The sequence below is a fragment of the Falco rusticolus genome, chromosome 3, assembly GCF_015220075.1.
Source record: "Falco rusticolus isolate bFalRus1 chromosome 3, bFalRus1.pri, whole genome shotgun sequence".
Taxonomy (NCBI): domain Eukaryota; kingdom Metazoa; phylum Chordata; class Aves; order Falconiformes; family Falconidae; genus Falco; species Falco rusticolus.
Window position 1 is genome coordinate 90,689,249 of NC_051189.1, and position 20,743 is coordinate 90,709,991.

The 20,743-nt window shown below is 38.8% G+C and overlaps 1 protein-coding gene across 2 annotated transcripts in view; it reads left to right on the forward strand.

Annotated features, from left to right (window-relative positions):
* Positions 1-20,743, forward strand: part of GMDS (GDP-mannose 4,6-dehydratase) — a 427,376-nt gene that overhangs the window by 50,457 nt on the left and 356,176 nt on the right. For both annotated transcript variants that reach the window (XM_037380895.1, XM_037380894.1), the window contains exon 2: positions 17,802-17,846. In XM_037380895.1, the coding sequence (XP_037236792.1) occupies positions 17,802-17,846 (45 nt within the window). The remainder of the gene's footprint in view (positions 1-17,801; positions 17,847-20,743) is intronic.

Consider the following 20,743-nt stretch of genomic DNA (forward strand, 5'->3'; position numbering starts at 1 on the left):
CTTAAGTTTATAACTTGGGGAACAGGATTGAAAGCAAAATGTGGAAAATGCAGAAATTCCCTCCTTTGTTGTTGTGATGCGCTTCTAGGGAAAACCAGCAGTTTTCAAATAATTCTGGTACATTTTCAGAATGAAAAAGATGTAGCTAGAAACAGGTTTAATATCTCTTTGAGGCTTTTCTCCCATTTGGATGATTATTTTGGAATTTTATGATTTCAAATGAATACTCCCTTCTGCACTATGCATCTTGCTTTGAACCATGCATTGGCGAGTGGAAGTTGAAAATGTCAAGTTTTCTTGTGGTTTATCCCTTAGTTTAAGGGGTCAGTGTTTAGAACCAGAGAACCATGACAAGTAAAATGATACGAGCTCTTGGAAGTAAGATACTAATGATTTAGAGCCTGTGAACATTTGTCTGTCTCTTAAAAATGACTTGTTTCCTGTCAAATTTGTCTTAATTCCTGGATTCAAAGATTTTAAGGTCAGAAGGAGCTTTTGCAAACACATTCTTCTAGCAAATGCTAGTGCGTGAGCAATTTTTGTTGTCCCCCCGTCCCTGCACCATGACCACCACCACCCCATTCCCTTTGTGGAAAGGGAATGGTTAAAATTCTACTGAAGCTCATTGACTTTGCTTAGGGGTAGGAGCCAAAAAACTGCAAAACTCAAACCAATCCCCCCCCCCCCCCCCCAAAAAAAAAAATACAACAGAAGTCCACAATGCAATTCAAGTCTGACCACAATAACAAGAATGCTATCTTTTTACATTTTTAAAAATGATAGCTGCGTCAAACTGCTTATTTACTGGAGTTGAAAATAATTCTACCCTATTAAGGTTGAAGGGAGCATTTGGTATGATGTACTCCAGTAACACCTCATTTTTCTTAAGTATGGATCATCCCTGAGCTGGTATGTTAATTGAAAAACCAGTGGTTTTGCATAGGATTTTCTAAATGTTAAAAAAGCAAACAAAACCCACACAATAAAACACCAAAACCCTTTCACTGTGAGACCAGTCTCTGCTGTCAGTCTGAGTTCAGGTAGGTTGAAGTGTCGGTCTATCTTCTACAGGAATTGAGGAAACAAGAGGCTTCCTCTTAAATGCTAACCAGTTGTTTACTAGGAACATCCAGGAGCTGTGGGCTCCTCTTCACTGGTTTCTGAGACAAGCCATCCACCCAACTTTTAATTACTGTCAGTTATAAACTGGAAGTTCAGCTGTCTTTGGAACCTATCCAGTATTTTGATCTCCTTGATCAATTGCCAAATTTAGTGCAAAAGTTTTTCACTAAGTTAGAGCTCCTTTGCTCCTCCAGTTTTCCTCTCTCGTACTGTAATCAGAGCAGAACTGTAGCAAGGTTTTCAGACCTGTTTTGCTGTGCCAGTTTGATTCCTTTATATATATATATATATATATGCCAGCACAACCAAGCATTTAGAAAAAGAGATGAATGTAATCAGCTTGCAGCAGAATGACAGTGTGGAAGTTTTCTTGTAGAAACTCAATATTTCAGTTGGGGTGGGGGAGGATCAAGTTAGTCCTCTTTCTCCAACATCTGTTCTGTATTTTTATATTTGCAGGTGTGAGAAGATGTCTACAAAAGAGTAACTTAGCTGATGTCACTATTTTAAAATTATTTTTTATTAAAGTGTGTGTTAATTTACAGCTAAACTTTGACTTGCACATTGTTTTCCTTGTAATTTCAAACAGTGACTGAAAGATTGTTATACTGTGCCAAAATCAAAGGTGTCACATCAAGCTTTAGCCAAACATTTTCTGCTCTGGGGACACATCAGTAAAGAATTGCTGTTTCTCATGGTCTAGTGATACCTTTTCCAGCCCAGGCTCTACCACTGGTGAAGGAAGGGAGCTTAAAAAGGAAAAAAAACCTGCAAACACACATCCACCCCTCCAAAACCAAAAAAAAAAAAACCCCACCACAAAACAAATGCTATTCACATGAGATGAAAGAAGATGTAGCTGGCTGATTACCTGCAGATGAATCATCATGTTTTGTTGCATTATTCCATTAATCCTGAGTATAAAGATAGGAACTAGCTGTAGAACAGTGTAAAGGTAACTGGTTAAATTGGGATGTTGGAGAAAGTTTCTCTGCTTTCAGAATGGAGTTGTGGCCTTCATATGCATTTCTTAAATCAGCGCATCTTTTTTTTTTTTTAATGCAGTGGATTATCTGGGAGGTGTTTTCAGGGTCTGTGATCTGACATTGGTTCTAAAAGTCTGTGTTACTTTCAGTGGTATGTGAGATAATCTTTTTGTCAAGTCTATTCAAGTTTTAAAGTAGGCTAATGACTTCAGATGTCTTGATGAAAGCCTTGCAGGAAGGTACTTGCCGCCTTTGCTACAGACCTGTTAAACTGTGCTGTGCTCTGCGTTTCCATCCCTGGATCTTGGTGATGTCTGCGGTACCCAAGGCTGCGCTCTGCTGTTCAGCTGCAAGTTGCAAGAAGTGGTGTCGAAATTTTAATTCTAGATTTCAGGAGGTGGGACCCTATGTCTGTATAAATAATTCAACCTAGCATGGTACTGAAGGATCCAATGTTATGCTAGCATTGTATTATACTCTGAAATACAAAGGAAAGACTAGACTACTTTATCTGAAAGTAATGTTTTCTTCTTGGAGTATGAACCTGTTGTGACTAAGTTTTGATCTTAGTCTTTGTTCTGCCTGCTTAAGACTGCCTCTAATTGAGAGAATGTATTCCCTCTGAGCTAGAAGTGGATAGACACATTTTTAATTATCCTGGATTGAAGTATTTCTGGGGAAATATGAAGTAAGAACTGAAAAATTACTGGCCTTCAGTCTGAAAGACTGTAGTTTTGTTTATCTTAACTAGTTCATGGGGTTTGGGGATAAAAGCATTTTGCATGTTAGTAAAAAACAAAGCAAAGGTCCCCTTCCTTTTTTCCTTCCATTAGTGTCTTTAAGGCTAGTATCCTTGAGACACCCCACCAACTTGCACCACTTCAGAGTTTAAAACTGTTTCATTTGTTCAACATTAACTGGGAAAGCTAAAACACTTTTTTGGCACTTACATTCAGTTTGTTGAAATTAAATGATCATTCAAAAAATAATAGTAACATAAAAGCCCCTTTTTTCAAGCACTGGGAGTATTTTTGATTGAGAGTTGCAGTAAATATTGAAAATGTGTTTAATGTAGTTCTCGTGTATAGGATTTTCTGTAGTAGAGATCATGTTTGTGCATCTGTAGTTCGTGGGTCAGTAAAAACAGGGTTGTGGTTCTAGAATTTGGTAATTCTGAGGGATTCTTGAGCTGTTTTCCACCCTTCGGCAGATCTCATCTTTGGGTGGCATAACTGAATAAGAGCGCTTTGGATCGTTTCCTTTCCCAAAACAGTAAATGTGTGGCTGGGCTTATATAACCTTTCTTTTAATAAAGCCCTGCAATCAATTTCCATGGGTCTGAAATTTTAAGAACAATCCAGGAAAGTTATGTAAAAAAAATAGTATTCATTGTAGATTCTAAACTTCTCTCCTTACTTCTGTGTTGTCTTTTTGTTGTAAATTATGCAATGTATGGAAACCAAAAAGAAACTGATTAGCTCATACCATCACTTTTTTTGCCATAATTCACTAAAGTATTATACAGCTCCTTCTGTGAACACAAAATATGACACTTTAAAGCTTGGAGATTAGAACGATTCTAAAAATGAGGCATTCCTGTTAGCATCCAGCATACTTAAACTTCTCTTTATTCTCCCTCCCCTTTTGGTAATAACATTTAGCATGTTTGTGTGTAATAAACTAGGCCCTTAAGTTTGTTTTTACCGGCATAGGAAAAGTAGTGTGCAATGGCATATATAGCAGTAGAGCTATATAAGTTCTCACTGGTTTATTTTAATAAAGTATTCCCAATTCATGGGTATTGACAATTTTCTCATAAGAGAGTTAAAAAGAAGCTTTTCTTTAAGAAATAATGATGAAAGCCTTCCAGAAATGTTGCAATATTCCTATATAGGTTTGAACTCCGGATGGAGAATAGAGGTGGGAGGATTGCTTTAGACAGCAAGCCTGATTTTTTAGCCCAGTTATTGTGTGTTTGGTGATACCAAGAGGAAATAATTTTATAAAGGAGAAGGCCAGAGAAAGAAGTGATGAGATGCAATGGAAGGTCTTGCCAGCTGTTCTACAATGTACTCGATGATTGCTGACAGGGAAGCTGAAGGTTGCTTTCTGAGCCTTTCAGCTGATTTAATACTGTTCCGTGACCCGGTTACCCCATAGGTCTGTCCTTGTTTCCATGCTCTATCTATAAAATATTGTCAGTGTCAGAAAAATAATCCATTAAAATTATGAGTTAATTAAAAATGGTCCCATGAAACACTGTCAATTGTCAATTAGCTGAATAATCATCGAATGGGCCACGGACACTGCATCCGATAGAGGCTGGTAAGGTTTATATTACCTTAATAGCCTTTTCACTTAGTCAAGCTTTTCTTCTGGATTTCAGCAACTCTGTTCATTTCAAAATGTGCTGGTGCAGCCACCATACTGTTTCCAGCAATCTTGTCAGTTTGTTCGTTACTGTTCTCTAAAAACAATTTGAATGTGCCTTATTAATATTTCTGTAATTAAACCAGCCTTCATTTCTTCCCCCTTCTAACAGGGTAAGCTTGCTTAAAAATTTCTGCTGGGAAAATTTTTAGGCTTTTATAGACATTTTAATCAGTTTTCATTCCCAATACCTGTTTTCAGGACTGTTTTCCTATGTTGCTATAGTATTTGACAGTATTTTATAAGGAGTGATGCATAATCAGTCAGCATATGCTTGTGGCAGTAAAAAACCCCCAACAACTTAAAAGTGAATTGAAGTTCCTTGGGTGAGATCAAACACAAACCACGCCAGAGGCAAAAGTCGAGGCCCCATAGGACTGACTGTTCTTCACATGTTTTAAACAATGGGGGGACAGTGCAACTAAATCTTTATTGTTAAATCATTTTCAGAGCTTTAGTTCTTTTCAGGAGAATGACACAAAAATTGTGGAAAGGACTCCGCAATTTGCACTTTAACTGCATTAAAGGGAAGAAAGGTTTCCTTCTAGTATCTTTCACTAGTAGTCTAGCCAGTTGCATTGTAGGATGCATTTTTGTTAGGATTTTCCTCAAGTGGTAAATAAACTTAAGTGAAGAACATGTTATAAAGATGTTTTTGACGTTGTTAACTTCTAAGACTCAAGAAACCATAAATAATGGGAGAGGGAGAAGACTGTAAAATAGAGTACATAAGATAACTGGTGTTCTGTTTGTTTTTTCCTGTAGACATCTGGGGCTGCCAGTCCCTGTGCTGTTTCTTGGTTCCTGACCGCCTTCCAAAAAACATCGTTAGGACCACTGAGTTTCAATATCATGAATTTCTCCTCATTTGATATGAAAAATTAAATATAAATGGCGTGTTTACAAATTACCAGTTTTCATGAAAGGGGGAAGGAAGCAGCATGATGCTATGCAATCATTTGGATTCCGTGTCAATGAAGCATAAAGTAACTAAGCTGTATGGGGTGATCCAGTGAGGAATATATCCACTTATTTCTGTGTGTCCTTGGATGAAAACTGAATTGCCGTAGACCAGAAATGCATTTGATCCTGTGCATGAAACGTTTGTGCACAAATGATTCTTGTTGCTGTTCAAGAGCTAGTGCTGTGCCTAGCCACTGCTTTTATGTAAACAGACTACTAAGAAAACTGCTCATGTGCAAGGTAACAGAAAATGCTTTTTACTAGCAAGAAGCTCGTATCTAGTATGTATTATATGTACGTAAGCATGGGTATATGGAGTAAAACATAGCCTGGCATCCTTATGGCATGAAATGCATTGAGAATGGGTAAATGGATATCTGACACCAACATTTCTGGGAAATACTTTCATTTTAAGGAAGGTAGCAGAACAAAATTAAAATGTGGTAATATTTACTGTCTAAATAGATGTGCACAGCTTTCACTGCAACTGGCAGTTTTACCTTTCCTGTGTGTCAGCAGGAGAGGAACAAGCTCAACCTTTGCTGGTCTCATTCCAGTAATTTTGTAGAAATTTTTGTTACACTTCAGTAGGATGAGCACCCCTCCTTGCTTGCTGGTCCTTACAGTTGTTTGGCCCCCTCCCTGGGACCCCTGCTGTTTACCTTCCAGTGCAGACTTTATTCACATGAGGCTAAATTAGTTTGCAAGGTTGAGATTGCCCTACGGGAGTACATGAGACTACCTGGAAACATTTTCTTTCAAGTTTGAACATCCCTTCATGTAAACAGCTGTCTCGAGTAAAACAAGTATCTGGGAAAAAAACCCCGAAATACTGTCCCTATGAATCTAGAACTGTTGTCATCTTCAGAAACAAGCAAACGTTCTGAAAAAGCTAGTAAAATTTGTATTGCCATCACAGGTCGTCTGGATACATGCACAGTGTACTTGAATTGTAACATGTGGCTGACTGCTGCGTAGGCATCCAGCTGACAGGAGCAGCTTTGGATGGGCTAGCGCTCTTCTGGCCTGTCAGTTTGCCAAGTTGTTCTTGGAGAAACAAAGCAATATTGACAAACAAGATGTGCAAACACGTAGCCACAGTTTTTGCTTGGAATCCTGCCATGGGAGCAGCCTGTGTGTGGCTGGAGGACTGGCTGTGCGTGTGGATGGTCGGTGCACAGCAGATGGCATGGATGGCTGCAGTGCTAAACACAGATCTGAATGAATAAGGTGCAGTGGTGTGAGTCAGGCGGCATGACTGGCCTTGGAGGGAGGGGAGGGGTGTAGCTGTGGTGCTTTAGCTCCTGAAGGTGGAATTTTACCGTTGTCTCAAAGCAGTTTGTTGTAGACTCCTTTCTGGGCTGCAGTAAATCAAATAACTTCCTCCAGAATGCCTGCTAGTGCAGTGTCATTTAAGCAGGGCTTTTTGTGAGGGTAGTGTCGAGATGTTAAGCTAGCTGTCTGGTTGTATACACCTACTGGTTTTCAGCATGTTCGCTAGTACAAAAACATTCACTAATACTCTTGAGACCTTGTTCAGTGTATTTCCAGATCCCCTAAATAAATGCAGTCAGCCCCTAAAGAGTAAGGATGCTCATCTAAATGGTATCATTTAGTGTAGTTTGGTCAGGGCACAGGTCATGTAATCATGTGCCTAAATAGCAGGGCTGTTAAGATGCCTCTTCAAGCTTTCTAAATAATGGATCACCCTCAAGGGGAAGGATGGGAGGAAAATGAATGATGCCCCTTCTCTTAGAATGAGGCGGAGGGAGAAGACAGATGGTTTGAGGCAGAGCAGCTTAGTTGATGTGCTGATGAGGAACTCCTTAAGGGCTGCTCAAATTAGTTTTCCGTATGCAATACAGTTCAGTATGGAAACTTCCTCTTTCTGAGCACTTTGAGCATATTGTAGTGATTCAATCCATAAGCATTTAGGAAGATTCATAAGATATAAGGTGCAATTTCTTGACTTCTAGCTGTTGTCCTTATTTCCTGGGAGTGTTGGCTCAGCCCAGGCAAAAGCCACATGGCAGGTGAACCTTACCAATACAAAGCATGAAGACCATTCCAAAGAATCAGTTGCATGGTGGTGTTAATCCGTACTTCTTAATATCTTTAAAAGGAAGACCAGCATGTTCATTTCGTGAACTACTTATGTATGCACATATCTGATAATCATCTTCTGGGGGCTTAGTGTTTTGTTCAAAGAAAAGCGCTAGTTTGAGTACCCACGTGTCTGAAAACAAGGCCCTCTTGCCCTTTGCTGACACGTTTATATTTGATGTTTAACAAAACCAAGAGTTCTCTTCCTGTGCCTGCTATGGAAATTTTAAGTGCTTCTTAGAAAAGATAGGATGCTGCCGGTTTTAGTAAAAACTTGTACTAAAACCTGGATGTTATCTCCTTTGCATTTGCCTTTTTGTAAGAACTGCTGTTGGATCAGTTAAAATGTATCCTTGTGTCTCTTGGCAATTAAAGAATTTAGGAATTTTAAACAAATAACATTGTGATACTGTGTTGTTTGACTTTGTTAGACTGTTATTAATGCAGGAATAAATGTAACAGAACAGTTTGCAAAGTAAGTGAGACAAGGAGGTTTCCATAGTATTTCCTGTAGTTCCTAGGGTGCAGAGATTCAAGCGAACCGCAAAGAAACCTTGAGATTAGAGGAAGTTACTACGAATGTAGACAAAAATGACTAAAATGTGTCCTATGTACTCAGTCTTTCCACAGCTTGTAAAGTCAGTTAAATTTAACTGGTTTCAGGTTTTGTGGAACAGCAAATGAAAGAAGTTAAAGTAAGAAATGCTGGTGACAAGCTTTTTAAAGTAATTTGTTTTGATGCTTCTTAAAGGCTTCTTTGTGAAAGTTTTAAATAGTTCTTCTGTTTTCAGAGATCTATGCAAAACTGCATCATTCATTGCAACAAAAATGATGTGGAAATACTTAAACCATATAGTTGCTTTACCTTGATATAGCTCTGTCCTAATCTTAAATTAGGAAGCTGTTAATGAAAGCTAGCTAGCTGAAAGGATTCTTTTGATAACTGCACTTGTAGATGATACAAGGGATTATTACTAACCCAAACTGCACGTGGGTTTTAATACTGTATGTATTGGAGGAATGAGTATTGTGCTGCTGGTTTTGTAGTAGTTGTCTATTCCAAATCCTGTTCCTGACAGATAGGATAAGCAAACATGATTGCTCGCTTTCCCTTTCTAGTTCCCCCCAGACAAGAACCTTGGCAATTAATGAAACTGGGTGGGTTTTTTTCCCCCGCTTTGGAAGCTGACAAGGGAAAGCTGTGAAGTTGGGTACACAAGGCATTGTATGGTATCTGTAAATATAAGGATAACCTTCTGCAACCTTCTCTGAAAAAACACTGCATCCTTTTGCTGTCGCTTAGATAATCCTTATCCTGCTTGGCTTCTCGCCACCAGGAAGCCCAGTCCATGTGGCATCGGAATGCTTGATTAGCAAGAGCGGCCACATAGAACAGAGGTATCAGGTCTAATGTCCAATTTCAATCGCTCTATACTTAAATGTTTTAAGCATAAGTGCATTTATTGTATAGTTAAGCATGTTCACTAACAGTTGATTTTGCTTACAGAGGAAGACAGGCACGTGTACTCTTGTCTAAAAATATCCAACAAAATGTGAAGCTGATTCTGGGCATAATAAAAACCTTGCAAAACATGGAATTCTGGCAAGTGTTATCTTTGGAAAAACTGGTTAAAAGCATTGTATTCAGATCTTTGTAGATTGTTTTTTACTTCACTAATTGTTTCTTCAGATTTATTTCTTTTGTGTGTGAGGACAGTGTCTTGGAAGGAATAGGAAGAACTTGTCTTAAGATGCCTGTATTTTGTATTTTTCAATGAATTGGAATGTAGCTTTATTTAGGCATCAAAATACCTAATATACTCCTGTTACAGGGAAGAAGAGCATGTTGTTAAGAGTAAGCGCTGGGGAGCAACTCTTAAGAGCTCTCCTGTTACTGTTTCTTCAGTTTATCCCGAAGAAAAGATGATACAAATAGTCAAGTAAAGAGAGTAGTTTAACATGTAATATTTTGCTCCAAACATTGATACTCTTTCACAAGAGTTAAGCTTGGGATTTCTGTGGGCTTTTTTGTTTGTTTTGAAATTTCAATTGGATACTTTCTTTGCTATTCCATTGCAAAAGTATCAGGAAGTTTATTGCTGGGATAGGGTGTTTTTTGGTTTGTGGTGTGCTTTCGTTTTTTTTGTTTTCTTATTCTTCTTGTATCCCTTCCTGGTGTAAAGAGAAAGCTCAGCTCCCTGGAGCTCTGGGATGATGGTAGCTCTTAGGCTTGCTGGTCTTTTGGGCACTCTGAATATTTACAACTATGTGGAAAGTGTTGGGGGCCACCTTTTAAACACCTCTGTTATTGAAAATTGGAAAGTGTTAGAACCTTGACATGAAAAGATGGGAATTGCATAAACGAGCAGAGTTCCTGAAAAAACAATTTGTGCTTCAGTAGATGCCAGACCAGTAAAAACTGGGCTCCCACCATGCTGCCTGGGAGAGGTGCTAGCTAAGAGACTAGTGCTCAGTTGCAACACAAGCTGTCTTGTCCTAGGACTTCAACTGTCCAGGAAACAGATTGGTTGCTCCCATGACTTGGAGATCATTTAATTGCAGGATACGTGCTTTTTTTCCACCACCATTCAATGAATATTGCAGGACTGGAGCTGTTAAAGCTCCAACAGACCAATCAAGTGTCCTTGACTGCATTTTCAAATTTCTGACCATGCAAACATTTAAGGAAAATAAAAGCTGCCTTACTGTGCGTTGCTTTTCTACTCCAATTGGAATATGCTTGCTTTCTGGTTTTGTGTTTCTCTAAATAAGGTAATTTTTCAGACTAAATTGCTATGTACATATGTACACTGAGTACAGAAGAATGAATTAAAAAAGCTTTTTCCCTGTCTACACTCATTTACCTCTTCTTCATTAGGCTTTGGTCTCATGCAAACAAGATGACACTGCAGTGCTCTATTTTGTTTTCTCTCAAATAATTGACCTTGTACCCTGTTAAGAAACATTGTCTTGGGCTAAACTCAGTCAGGTAAACTCTGGCACTGAGCAGCAGTCGCAGAGAGCCTGCTGAGCATCAGTGTGAGAGGCTGGTGCTACAATGGTGAAGGCAGCTTTAACCTCAGTAGCTGTAGGAGGCTGCTGCAGGGGAGAAAAAAAAAAAAAAACAAAAAAACAAACCAAACAAACCCCCCCGAACCCCCCCCCCAAAAAACCAAAAAACACAACTCCAACACCCAACCCAAAACCAAAACCAAACAAACAACCAACAACAAAAAAAGCCCAACAAACCCAAACATGTAGCTCTGTCTGGGAGCGAGGTAGATCCATTACTTCTGGTAGGATGTGTGTTGAGCTATGGTCATAAATTCAGGTGTCTTCCCCAGTTACAGTAATAGCCGTGTTACTGCTTTTGTTTTGGTTTTCCTCTGTAGCGTTACAAGTAAAGATGGCATGCTAAGGTTTTGTAGTTTCCTCTTGGTGTCACTTCACGAAATGACTCGTCTATCTTACACAGAACAGACACTGCATTTCTTCCAAAACCGTTTCTGAGCCTTTTGGTTTGTGACAACTCTGAACTTTCAGATTTTGAGGTCAAAATCATTCTTTTGAGAGCGTGTCCTACAGCTTAACCCTGGGTTTCCTGGTTTCCTTGCTCTGTGCAACTAGGTTCTGTCTGTGTGTTTGGGTTTCCACCAGGTAGCGTTTGGGGTGAATCTACGTTAGGTGCAGGGGTTTCCCTCTGAGTGGACTTAGTCACCTGGTGGGTTAGTCTGGGTACTCAGGGATGGGCATGTCCAAAATGCTCATAGCCGCTGCTGGTTGGAGCTGCTGTTACTATTTCAGTAAGGTAAAAGATCATCTGATACCAGTAGCTTTCTGAAAGCAGGAGGAAATAGGGATGGGCAAAACAATCATCTTGCGGGTTTTAAAACTGTTACGGATTTCCCATTACAAACACTATAAGTAGAGGTTTTAATTTTCTTGTGGACTGTTGTCAATGTGATTTGCATTTCCATGTTTATAGACACATTCCTTCGATCCCTGTGGTTTCACTAGTGAGACAGAAAAATATAGCTAGGTTTTCTCTCGAATTCAGAGTTCGTAACTGTCTGCAGTATGCTAGTATAAAACAAACCATTCATATTTGGAGAACAAAGTAGTGTATTATGGCTTATAACATGCATTCAGGAAAAAACTTGTTCTTTAGCATCTTCAAAAGGTTCTCTACTGATACTTTTCCTCTTTATAAAAATAGTTCTTTGGACATATCTGAAAACTAGTAGTTTGTTTGAGTATGTGAATGTTGGAGCACACAGCCTGAGAGTTTAGGGGCATGTTACTTAGGTTTTTCTGATAAGCTGTTTAGCACCTGACTGTTGTCACTGGGAGATTTGTGGTAAGTGTATTTGTAAATAACACATTGTGTCACAGGTTCCGGCAATCAGGAAAAAAACTTTAATATGCTCAGTTTAATGGTGTAACTTTTTTTCCCAAGATGAGATGTTGGAGTTTTTTGTGCGATAGATGGAAGCTGTTTGATTATTGTAGAATATAATATTTGGTTTAGAGTGAAGATTTTATATTTTAAAATATCAACACTTCAAAAAAAATCAGCAGCACTGCACTGGCATACCTTACTGTTGGCTTAAGTTAACCCAAATCTCCTAACTGGTTGCCTCTCCTAATAGTAAGGAGGAAATTTCAGTTATGTTTATTCTGTTCATGTTGGCTTGAGTGTGGTACAGGGGTTTGTTCTTTAGCTGAAGCGTCTGTGCTAAGGTTCAGAGTAGAATAGCTGTAAATATTGATGATGAATAATGTTGTTTTGGATAAAGATAACTGGGGGGAGGAAGGAAGAAAAACTTGTTGCTGTTGTCCGTAACTGCAGTTGCAGCTCTTAATGTAACTTAATAGTTTACCAGTGGAATAGTGTATGAGGTCAGATGGAGCTCAGACTAGGAAATAACAGAGTGATTCACTTTTCCAAAGCAACTGTGCTGCTACTTTTACTTTTGAACAACACTTAATTGAAAAAGAACACAGTAATGTAATTAGAATGTTTTTGTTGTTGTTGCTAATGATAACTTTTCTTCATGCTTAATATTTTTTGTTGTACTGCAGTTAATGCACTGCAAAAAACCTTCAATTAAGTGAGTAATTTTTTAAACAAAGATTTTTTTTTTAACATTTATTGCCTTTTGACTTTTTCTTTTGACTGCAGGAACAAAAGGACACTTGTTTTCCTATTCTTACTTGGCCAGAATACAAATCAAAATAGCAAAATAGCTACTGCATTTGGAGGGTGGCAGCTTTAATAAATCAGTTAAACATTTCAGAGTTCATAATTCTTCCTTTCTTTCAGTATGGAGAATTTTTTATGAACACTTTAATGCTTTACATTGACTGTTGCCTTGAAGACTTAAGACAAAGTGTAGCACTGTTCTGTTTGTAGTAGCTGCAAAAAATTACTGATTTCCTCTGTAAATCACTGGAAATGATTAAAGTATGCATTTTTCAGCAAAAATAACATTACACTGTTTTACTGTCTTGGATAATTTTTTTTTGAAGGAAAGCTGTTCTGAGTGCTACAAAAAATGAATAGTTGTGATTATGGATTGTTACTAAAATCATTTAGATGTTGTTTTAGTGGTGTGTGTTCCCTGCTCCAGAGGATCTGTCACTATACTCCAGCTTAAGTCATTGAAATAGTGTTAGCTTATAGCTATGCAAAAGTTTAAAATTCGATGAAGCAACCATTTATTGTGCAAGGCTACTAGTGGCACAGGTTCTGCATAATTCATTGGAAATATAAACCTTTCAAACAAGGTTAAATGACAGTGCACTGTTGGTAATGTTACTGCAGAAAGATCCCTTTAAGAAATAAAACCCATGTCCTGCGGCTGAATGTGTGCCTCTTCTCTCCATGCACTGTCTCTCCCAAGCAGATTAACTGAACCTATCAATTTAACTTCAGCAGACCACAGCTATAGTTTGTAGTTCAAAAGGAATTTAGAACAACTATGAATGACCTTGATAATTGACACCATCTATAGTCTGAAATTCCGTAATTCACCTTTGTGGTATTATTCCTAAGGGCATGACACTAGCCTTACTCAATATTGAATTTTATAAGTATAACCAACTTTAGTCTTTCATGCAATATGTGGAAAATCATGACACTGTTTTTTCCAAAGGAATAATGAAATCTGGAAACTTGGGTTTTGTGACACACAGAAGTGCAGAGCAGAACTATAAGTATGTAGCAAACTGACAGGTATTTCATCATACGTGCCTGCTGTAGAAATATCAAAAAACCAGCACCTCCCTCAAACAGTGCATCTGACAGTGAGGGTCTTGCATTTTTATGTTCTCAGGCTTTATGTATAATCCATTTGCAAATGAGCTGGCACGAGGAGCATGGGAGACAGCACAGAAGTCAGGCTCTCTTCCCTGCTGTGTTATCTGGTGAAGTGGTACTTTGCAAGTGACCTTGTCTCTCATGGCTGGGAGTCAGCTTTGGGAGTCTGATACTAGCAGCTCCGTTATTTCTGAAAGTAGAGAGACGGGCTGTTGGTGGACAGTTTCTCTAGGGATGCTGCAGCAGGATTTCTCAGTCCTTTGCATGACTTTGGGATTTCATAACGTTGCATGTTTGTAGGGAAATGTCATTTTTACCACTGTACTGTGGGGATGTTTCTTCTCAAATGTTTATACTACCCCCCTGCAATGGGAGCCCTTTCTCCTCTATGTTATACTGATAATATACTTGCATCACTTGCGTTAGATTTTTAATTCCTTTTCCCTCTTGAAAAAGCATTCCGTATACTTCACCTGCAGGTCAGAAATAGTAATAAGAAGAACCCAGTTCTTCTTCCTCTTGGTCTCTTTTCTCTTGTTTCTTCATCCATCTAGTACATTCTTCCACTCCTTACTAGCAGAGAGAAGCTGCGGGGAAGAGGGAGTCTCCTCCTGTAGATTACGCTTGCTCGGGTAGGACATAATCTAGTTCTTGAATCCAGGAGCTTTGCAGAAGGATGTTGGAACTGGCCATATCAAAGGAAGAAGGCAAAGATGTCTTGCATTTGAGCTTGCTTTTACAGCCTGCTCTGACTGTGTCAATAAAAATCCAAAACGAGCCTGTTGCAAATGGAATTTCCCTGCATAGAACATTGCAAAATAAGAGATTTGGATTGTTATACAGGCTGTTTATTTCCGCTTCTTTTCAATTTTCTGGATAAATGATCCTATTCTTTGCTCATGGATCAAGTCAAACTTGATGCTTTTTTTATTCTAGCTATTTGTGGCAAAGCACTGTCTAGCTCTTGTTTATGTCTCAATTTCTTCACTCTGGAAAGGGTTTTCTTTGATAGTCTGTCAAAGCTTATTGAAGTTATTGACATTAACTACTATATTAAGTATAAAATATTGCATCCTAAAGTTGTCTCACTCTAGTTTATGTGACTGTTTTCTTTTGTCTGGGAATTTTACAGACATGTTGTAAGGCAGCTGCAGTTGGAAACCTGCTGCTGTGTCTTGGAAGCCAGCTGAAGTATCATTCTTTGTATGTGCTTCCAAACTACTATTTGGCTGAAGACAGCATAGTGATTCTTCAAGTCTGATATGTCAGAGTGTGCTGATGAAGAACTGTTTTAACTGAGGTGGTTTATTTAATCAGTCTTGTTAAACTGTTTTGATCATTCAAGCTGGTCTGACGTATCTGTGCGGTCAGGTCTCATTGCAATCCAACTGAAGGCAGTTTGTAGGCTATTTTCTTTTAAGACTGATGTTTTGGCCACAGACAAAGGGAACTACTTCTGTCTTCTAAGGTGGTGTTGATTTGTTATAAACTAAATAGCAGTAGCTGGGTACTTTACATTAGCAAAAGCTCGCTCTCAAATGTGCCAACACTTTTAAAGTAGAATAGCGTATTGCCCAGTGCAGAGAGCATAGTAACCAAGCACTCTCATGTACAGACTGTTTTTTTCGCCTTGCTTTTGTGGTTGACTTAGAGGGAGTGGCGTACCTGTATAGTACCGCAATGATCAGACTGGACGCTGGGTATACTAATGCTTTGCTGATTGCATGTGCTCACCGCCACCTAAGCTGGTATTGGCTTTTTTCAGTATTGAAGAGGATATGATTTAGACCTATAGTCTTGGGGTAAAACATTCAGTAAAATAGGGTCAAGGTGACTATAAGACTTGCTTACAAAAGGGAAGACCTTGCCCCCCAGTCCCTAACTTCATGGACTGACCCAAGTCATGCATTTCATGCTGGTCCATGACTACTCAGATCAAAACCAGGAATGGATATGGTTGGCAGTGTGTGGCTCAAATAAAGCAAAATCTGCCAACCCTAACAAAAATTGAAATTTGTTGCTAAACGCCTAGCTCCTGTATTATTCCTTTCCTGATTTAGTGATTCCTGAATCTTCAAAGCTCTGATTGTAGTATAAATGGAAATCAATAGCTTTGAGAATAGAATATCTGTGAATAATGCAGTCTCCTATCGATAAAGGCTTAAATCACTTACAGAGCGTGCTTAATATTTGCTCCTTGACCTCATTAGGAAAAGATGGAAACCATACTATCCTTACAAGGTGCACATTCTTTGACACTTTGATCGCTGTTCTGATTGCTGTTTGCATTGACAGCTGCTGTACTGAAAAGAAAAGGAAGGGAAACGTGAAACTTGGGGGCTGTGTGTGATATGGTATCACAGTGCAGGACAGCATGAACCTGCACTGTGTGCAGTTACCAGACAGTACATCAGCTGTGCTGTGCTAGAGGCAGAAACCAGTAGCTTTCACACTTGCTGCCTGTTTCCCACTCATTGTAAAGCCCAGCCCTATCACTTGATAGACCTGGAAAGGAAACGCAGAGGAAGTGAGTGCCACTGCTGGTGCAAAATGTTCCAGGGTGACTGGAAAGTTTGAGCAATGGCCTGGGTGAGAAGAACAAGACCTTATTGACAGGGTTCAATCCTAGTCAAGTCTGTTTCCCATCAACTTCCTAAGTAATCACAGCCCTTCTTTTTTCATCTCCTTTGCACTTTCTGGGTCTCCCACTGTCACCTTCTTATTTATATATTTATATATTTATTTTAGTGGACTGAGCGACCAAGGAGAATCAGGTACCAAAGAGATGTCAGTTTAGTTTTGCACTTCGGTGTCTCTGGCCGTGATCATGGCAGAGCAGATCCCCATAGTAGAGTTTAAGCGTGTAAGTATAGGTGGCATCTTATGTTTTAGTGGTCTTTACATGGCAAGTCAGTTGACTCTGGGGGAATACTCTCACACATTAAAGGAACAAGTTCAAAAAGTCAGTGAAAAGATGCAGATTCTTTGGGCATGGATAATATTTACAGAATTGGTTCGCGAGCACTCTTCTGGAGGGGTAAGCTTTGCTGGGTTTGTGATGGTGCATACACATTTATAAGGATAATACAACTTATTGTGTTTGGTAATCCTGGCAATAATGATGCCAGGAAAATAATCTTATTTCAGGAAAACATGTGCTAGCATGTGTTTTGAAGTATTTGCTTTCTGGGAGTTTAAGTTTGACAAGGATTTAAAAGCAAGAAAAGAGAGAAAAAAAAAAACACAACCCCAAAACCCAAACCAAAACAACACAAACTCTCAACCCTCAATGATATATAAAATGTGAAAATGGCTTGTATTCTGTAGTATAAATATGGGGTGTGCTACGGATGTTTTTGAAAACTCAGTTGGTTAGGCAAGCAGAATTATTGCTGCCCACAGAAGGCTTGTGGAAGAAGCGTGTGTGCAAGGGAGACACGAGTGTGACACAGTGCTTACAGAGGCATGTCAGTTTGCAGAGTATGCCAAGCTTGCACCAATTTTTCAAGCATGTTTTTCCTTCCTTGTCTCCAAAATGGTTCGAATACAATAACTGTGGTTAGGATATTTTGGAAAGATGTCCCCAGGCGCTTCATAATGAAGCTTGGGAAGAGATTCAAGAGAGAGTAGTTCTCAACCAGTATTTGTAAGCAAGTTATCTTAAAATATACTGCTTCTTAATCTAAAATTATCTAAAAGGAGTCTGTTGTATTTTTGGGTCAGTGTATAAATCTGGAGAAATCAAAGTATATGCTTGTTAACCCGGTCGATTCATTGCATATTTCTTTTTTTTCCATTTTTTGAGACCTCAACCAGTCCCAATCTCCCAGGCCCATTCACTGTGTTTCTAACATTTTCCTATATTTTACTCTTCCCAGGATGGATCGTACTTGGCTGAGTTCCTGCTGGAAAAAGGCTACGAGGTGAGTGACTCGGTGACCGGCTGTGGGCTGATGGAGTCGTTTGGATGCTGCAGCTCCAGCTTCCTCTGCTTCTGTCCTTCTCTGTGTATGTTTTCCACTCCAACCCTAGATAACAAATCAAAACTCCGGAGAGGAATGTGCAACATGGCCTGTAATCATGCCAGCTTATTGTACTATTTATCATCTAACGTCCACTGGTGGATTCCCTCTTCTCCTCAGGGTATAGCTGCTTTGCATGTTTCCCGCCAACTCAGATAAGCAGCGACCTGTGTGAGCCAAAACTGTAAGGAATTAGGGAATAATTTATGATGCAATGTACCACATAAAGCAATAAGAATCTCTTGTTTGTTCTGTGTGTCGTTCCCCCCCCCCCCCCCAGCTGAAGGTCCTTCTATTTTGGCAGTTATACTCCAGCAATGAAAACCTTGCATTTTGCTTTCTCTGTTTAAAAAGCAAAAAAACCCACCCCAAAACCCAAAAATATACTTTGGTAGTGTTATTTTCCACCCTTTCTCTTGGATTAATTATATTCTTGCTTAGCACATGATTTTCATTTATTTTTTCCTTAAAATAAAGGAAGCTTGATTCCTTCTCAATGCATAATTTTCCCTGGCAAAATAGTCTTTTTTTGTGGCCCACCAAAGAAGCAATCACATTTTTATGGTATGATTTGATAGTTTTGAACTGTTGTGGGCATATATGTGAGAATGTTGGCCTTCTCAGTCATGAAAGAGGCTTCCAAAATGTGTGATAATGGAAGGAAAGGGGTGGTCAAATTAATCTTGCCACAATGTATTATTTCTGGGGGTTTAGTAAAAGTTAATGCTCATTCTAAGTTTGGATTTTATTTATTCTGTCTTAATACTGCTTCATAGCTCAGAAGTCTCTTCTTAGTCTCTGCTTGCCATGCTTTTGCATGTGGCCAATCTTGCCTTGCTTATACCATCCTTTTGCTCGCTTGGTTGATTGATCTGCTTGTTTGTGGTTGGTTTTCAGTGTTGTAAATCGGTTATTTTTACTATTTCTCCATTCCATTTGGGGAAGAGAGATATCGTTGTGGTTGCTTCTGCTACTTTAAAGGCAAAAGCACACACTCATTCCTAGTCTACAAAGGAATTAGGAACTGCTAACTGCAATTAAAACAAAACATAACCCTTTCCACAATGGAAAGGTTACAATAATTGGGTAAAGGGTTTTTTTCTTCTGTTCCTCAAATCTCCATCTATTTGTTGGAATTCTTTCCTGTGTTCCCAGTTAGGGACCTCTGTTCCTGAATAACTGAACACAAGAGTAGACTTGATAATGTACTGCCTCCCTAACTGAGATGGTTCATTTAAGTTTTTTTAAATTTCAGTCTATTTAAAGAACAAGCCCTGTTGAGAAAAATTCACTGATCTTACATACTTAACTAGATTAACCAGTTTGCACACATTTTGGCTTGTCACAAAGTTTGCATTTCACCTGTCCCATGCAGACAAAGGTACCTTTCATCAGTTTTTTTACGGTAATATTGCTGTCATGGATTAAGCATTTGGCAGGTTTTCTTTCTCTTGTATGTGCATACCAGAAAAAGGAGTGGGAGGAAAAAAGAAAAAAACAAAACTGGGTTTATATGTTTTCTTGTTATTGCTGGATGCAGTAGGGTCTTGTTTGTCTGCTGAAACTTTTTGAAGTCCTGGGGTGATTGTGTTTAGTACATATCATTGGTCAAATGTTCGTATCCCAGTCATTCAGCTGACACACAGCTCTTGCAAGCACAATCTTTCATCAAGCTTTGAGCTAGCAATATTTGACTTTTTCGTCAATCATTTGCATTAACTTGAATTTCAGCATGATTCCATTTGGAGATAGATAATTGAGAGCTCAAGAAGTCTCTCATCAGGACTTTAAGCCGAAATATTTCATTTTGCTATGAGTTGTAGAGCACTTCAGTTACCTTCCTTTAAATAGTTTGATGCTTTAAAACTGTGAGGTCTGATTTTTTTACTCAACAAAAACAGATGTTCATTTGACTACTCAAAATAGTTCCAACATCTTTTGCAAAAGTGAAGTTTTTATGGAAGTGTCTTTTTCAAAGTGTTTCTCTGTAAACCTTATGTCCCTATAAATTTTTAACACATTCTATAAATAATTATTTCGATGAGGCTTTCAACTACATAAATTTGAAAATTAATCTGCATAAATTCATTATTTGATGGGAATTACATTTGCAGGACCATGTTTCTTAGTTCCCCATTGATCCTCAAAATGAAAATATTTTACTCAGTAGTGGGAAGTTTAGCATTTGAATTGTAGAACAAGGTACGTTGTGAGCCTGTGGTGTGGCTGGGCACACAAGAGATTTTGTGCAAGGAAACTGGCATCATAAATGTGACTTGTAAGTTGTAAACACAAAGCTATTCAGCTGTTGTTAGAGAACCTACCAGCAAAATGTCATTCTTAATGCAGCAACTGGTCTCACTGTGGTTGTGCGTATCTTTTTTCTCAGTTAAGTTTGAGACTTAAGATGGTGTTTTCTGTGTCAGTGACTGCAGTTTGTGTTATGTGTAAAACAAAAATCCCCAAACAAAACCAAACTAAGACCCAAAACTGCCTGTTCTTGCTAGTATATTCTCACAGGTACAAGTTAACATGAAGCGAGAGAGTGATGACCCAACCCAACCAAGTGTAGGATGCATCGAAGTGTAAGAGATCACTTTCAGAAATAAAGGGCAGGGAAGAGTGGAGGACAGTTGGGTGCAGAAGCTTGATTTCCCTTGTGCAAGGACAACTTCTGCAGCTGGTAACCTAAACTAATGTGAATTTTGGCAGCAGGCATTTGACTGTCTTACATAAGGAGGAAACAGGATCAGTGTTCAAACAATTTCTCTAATGTTAGACACAAATGGGCTTTTCTT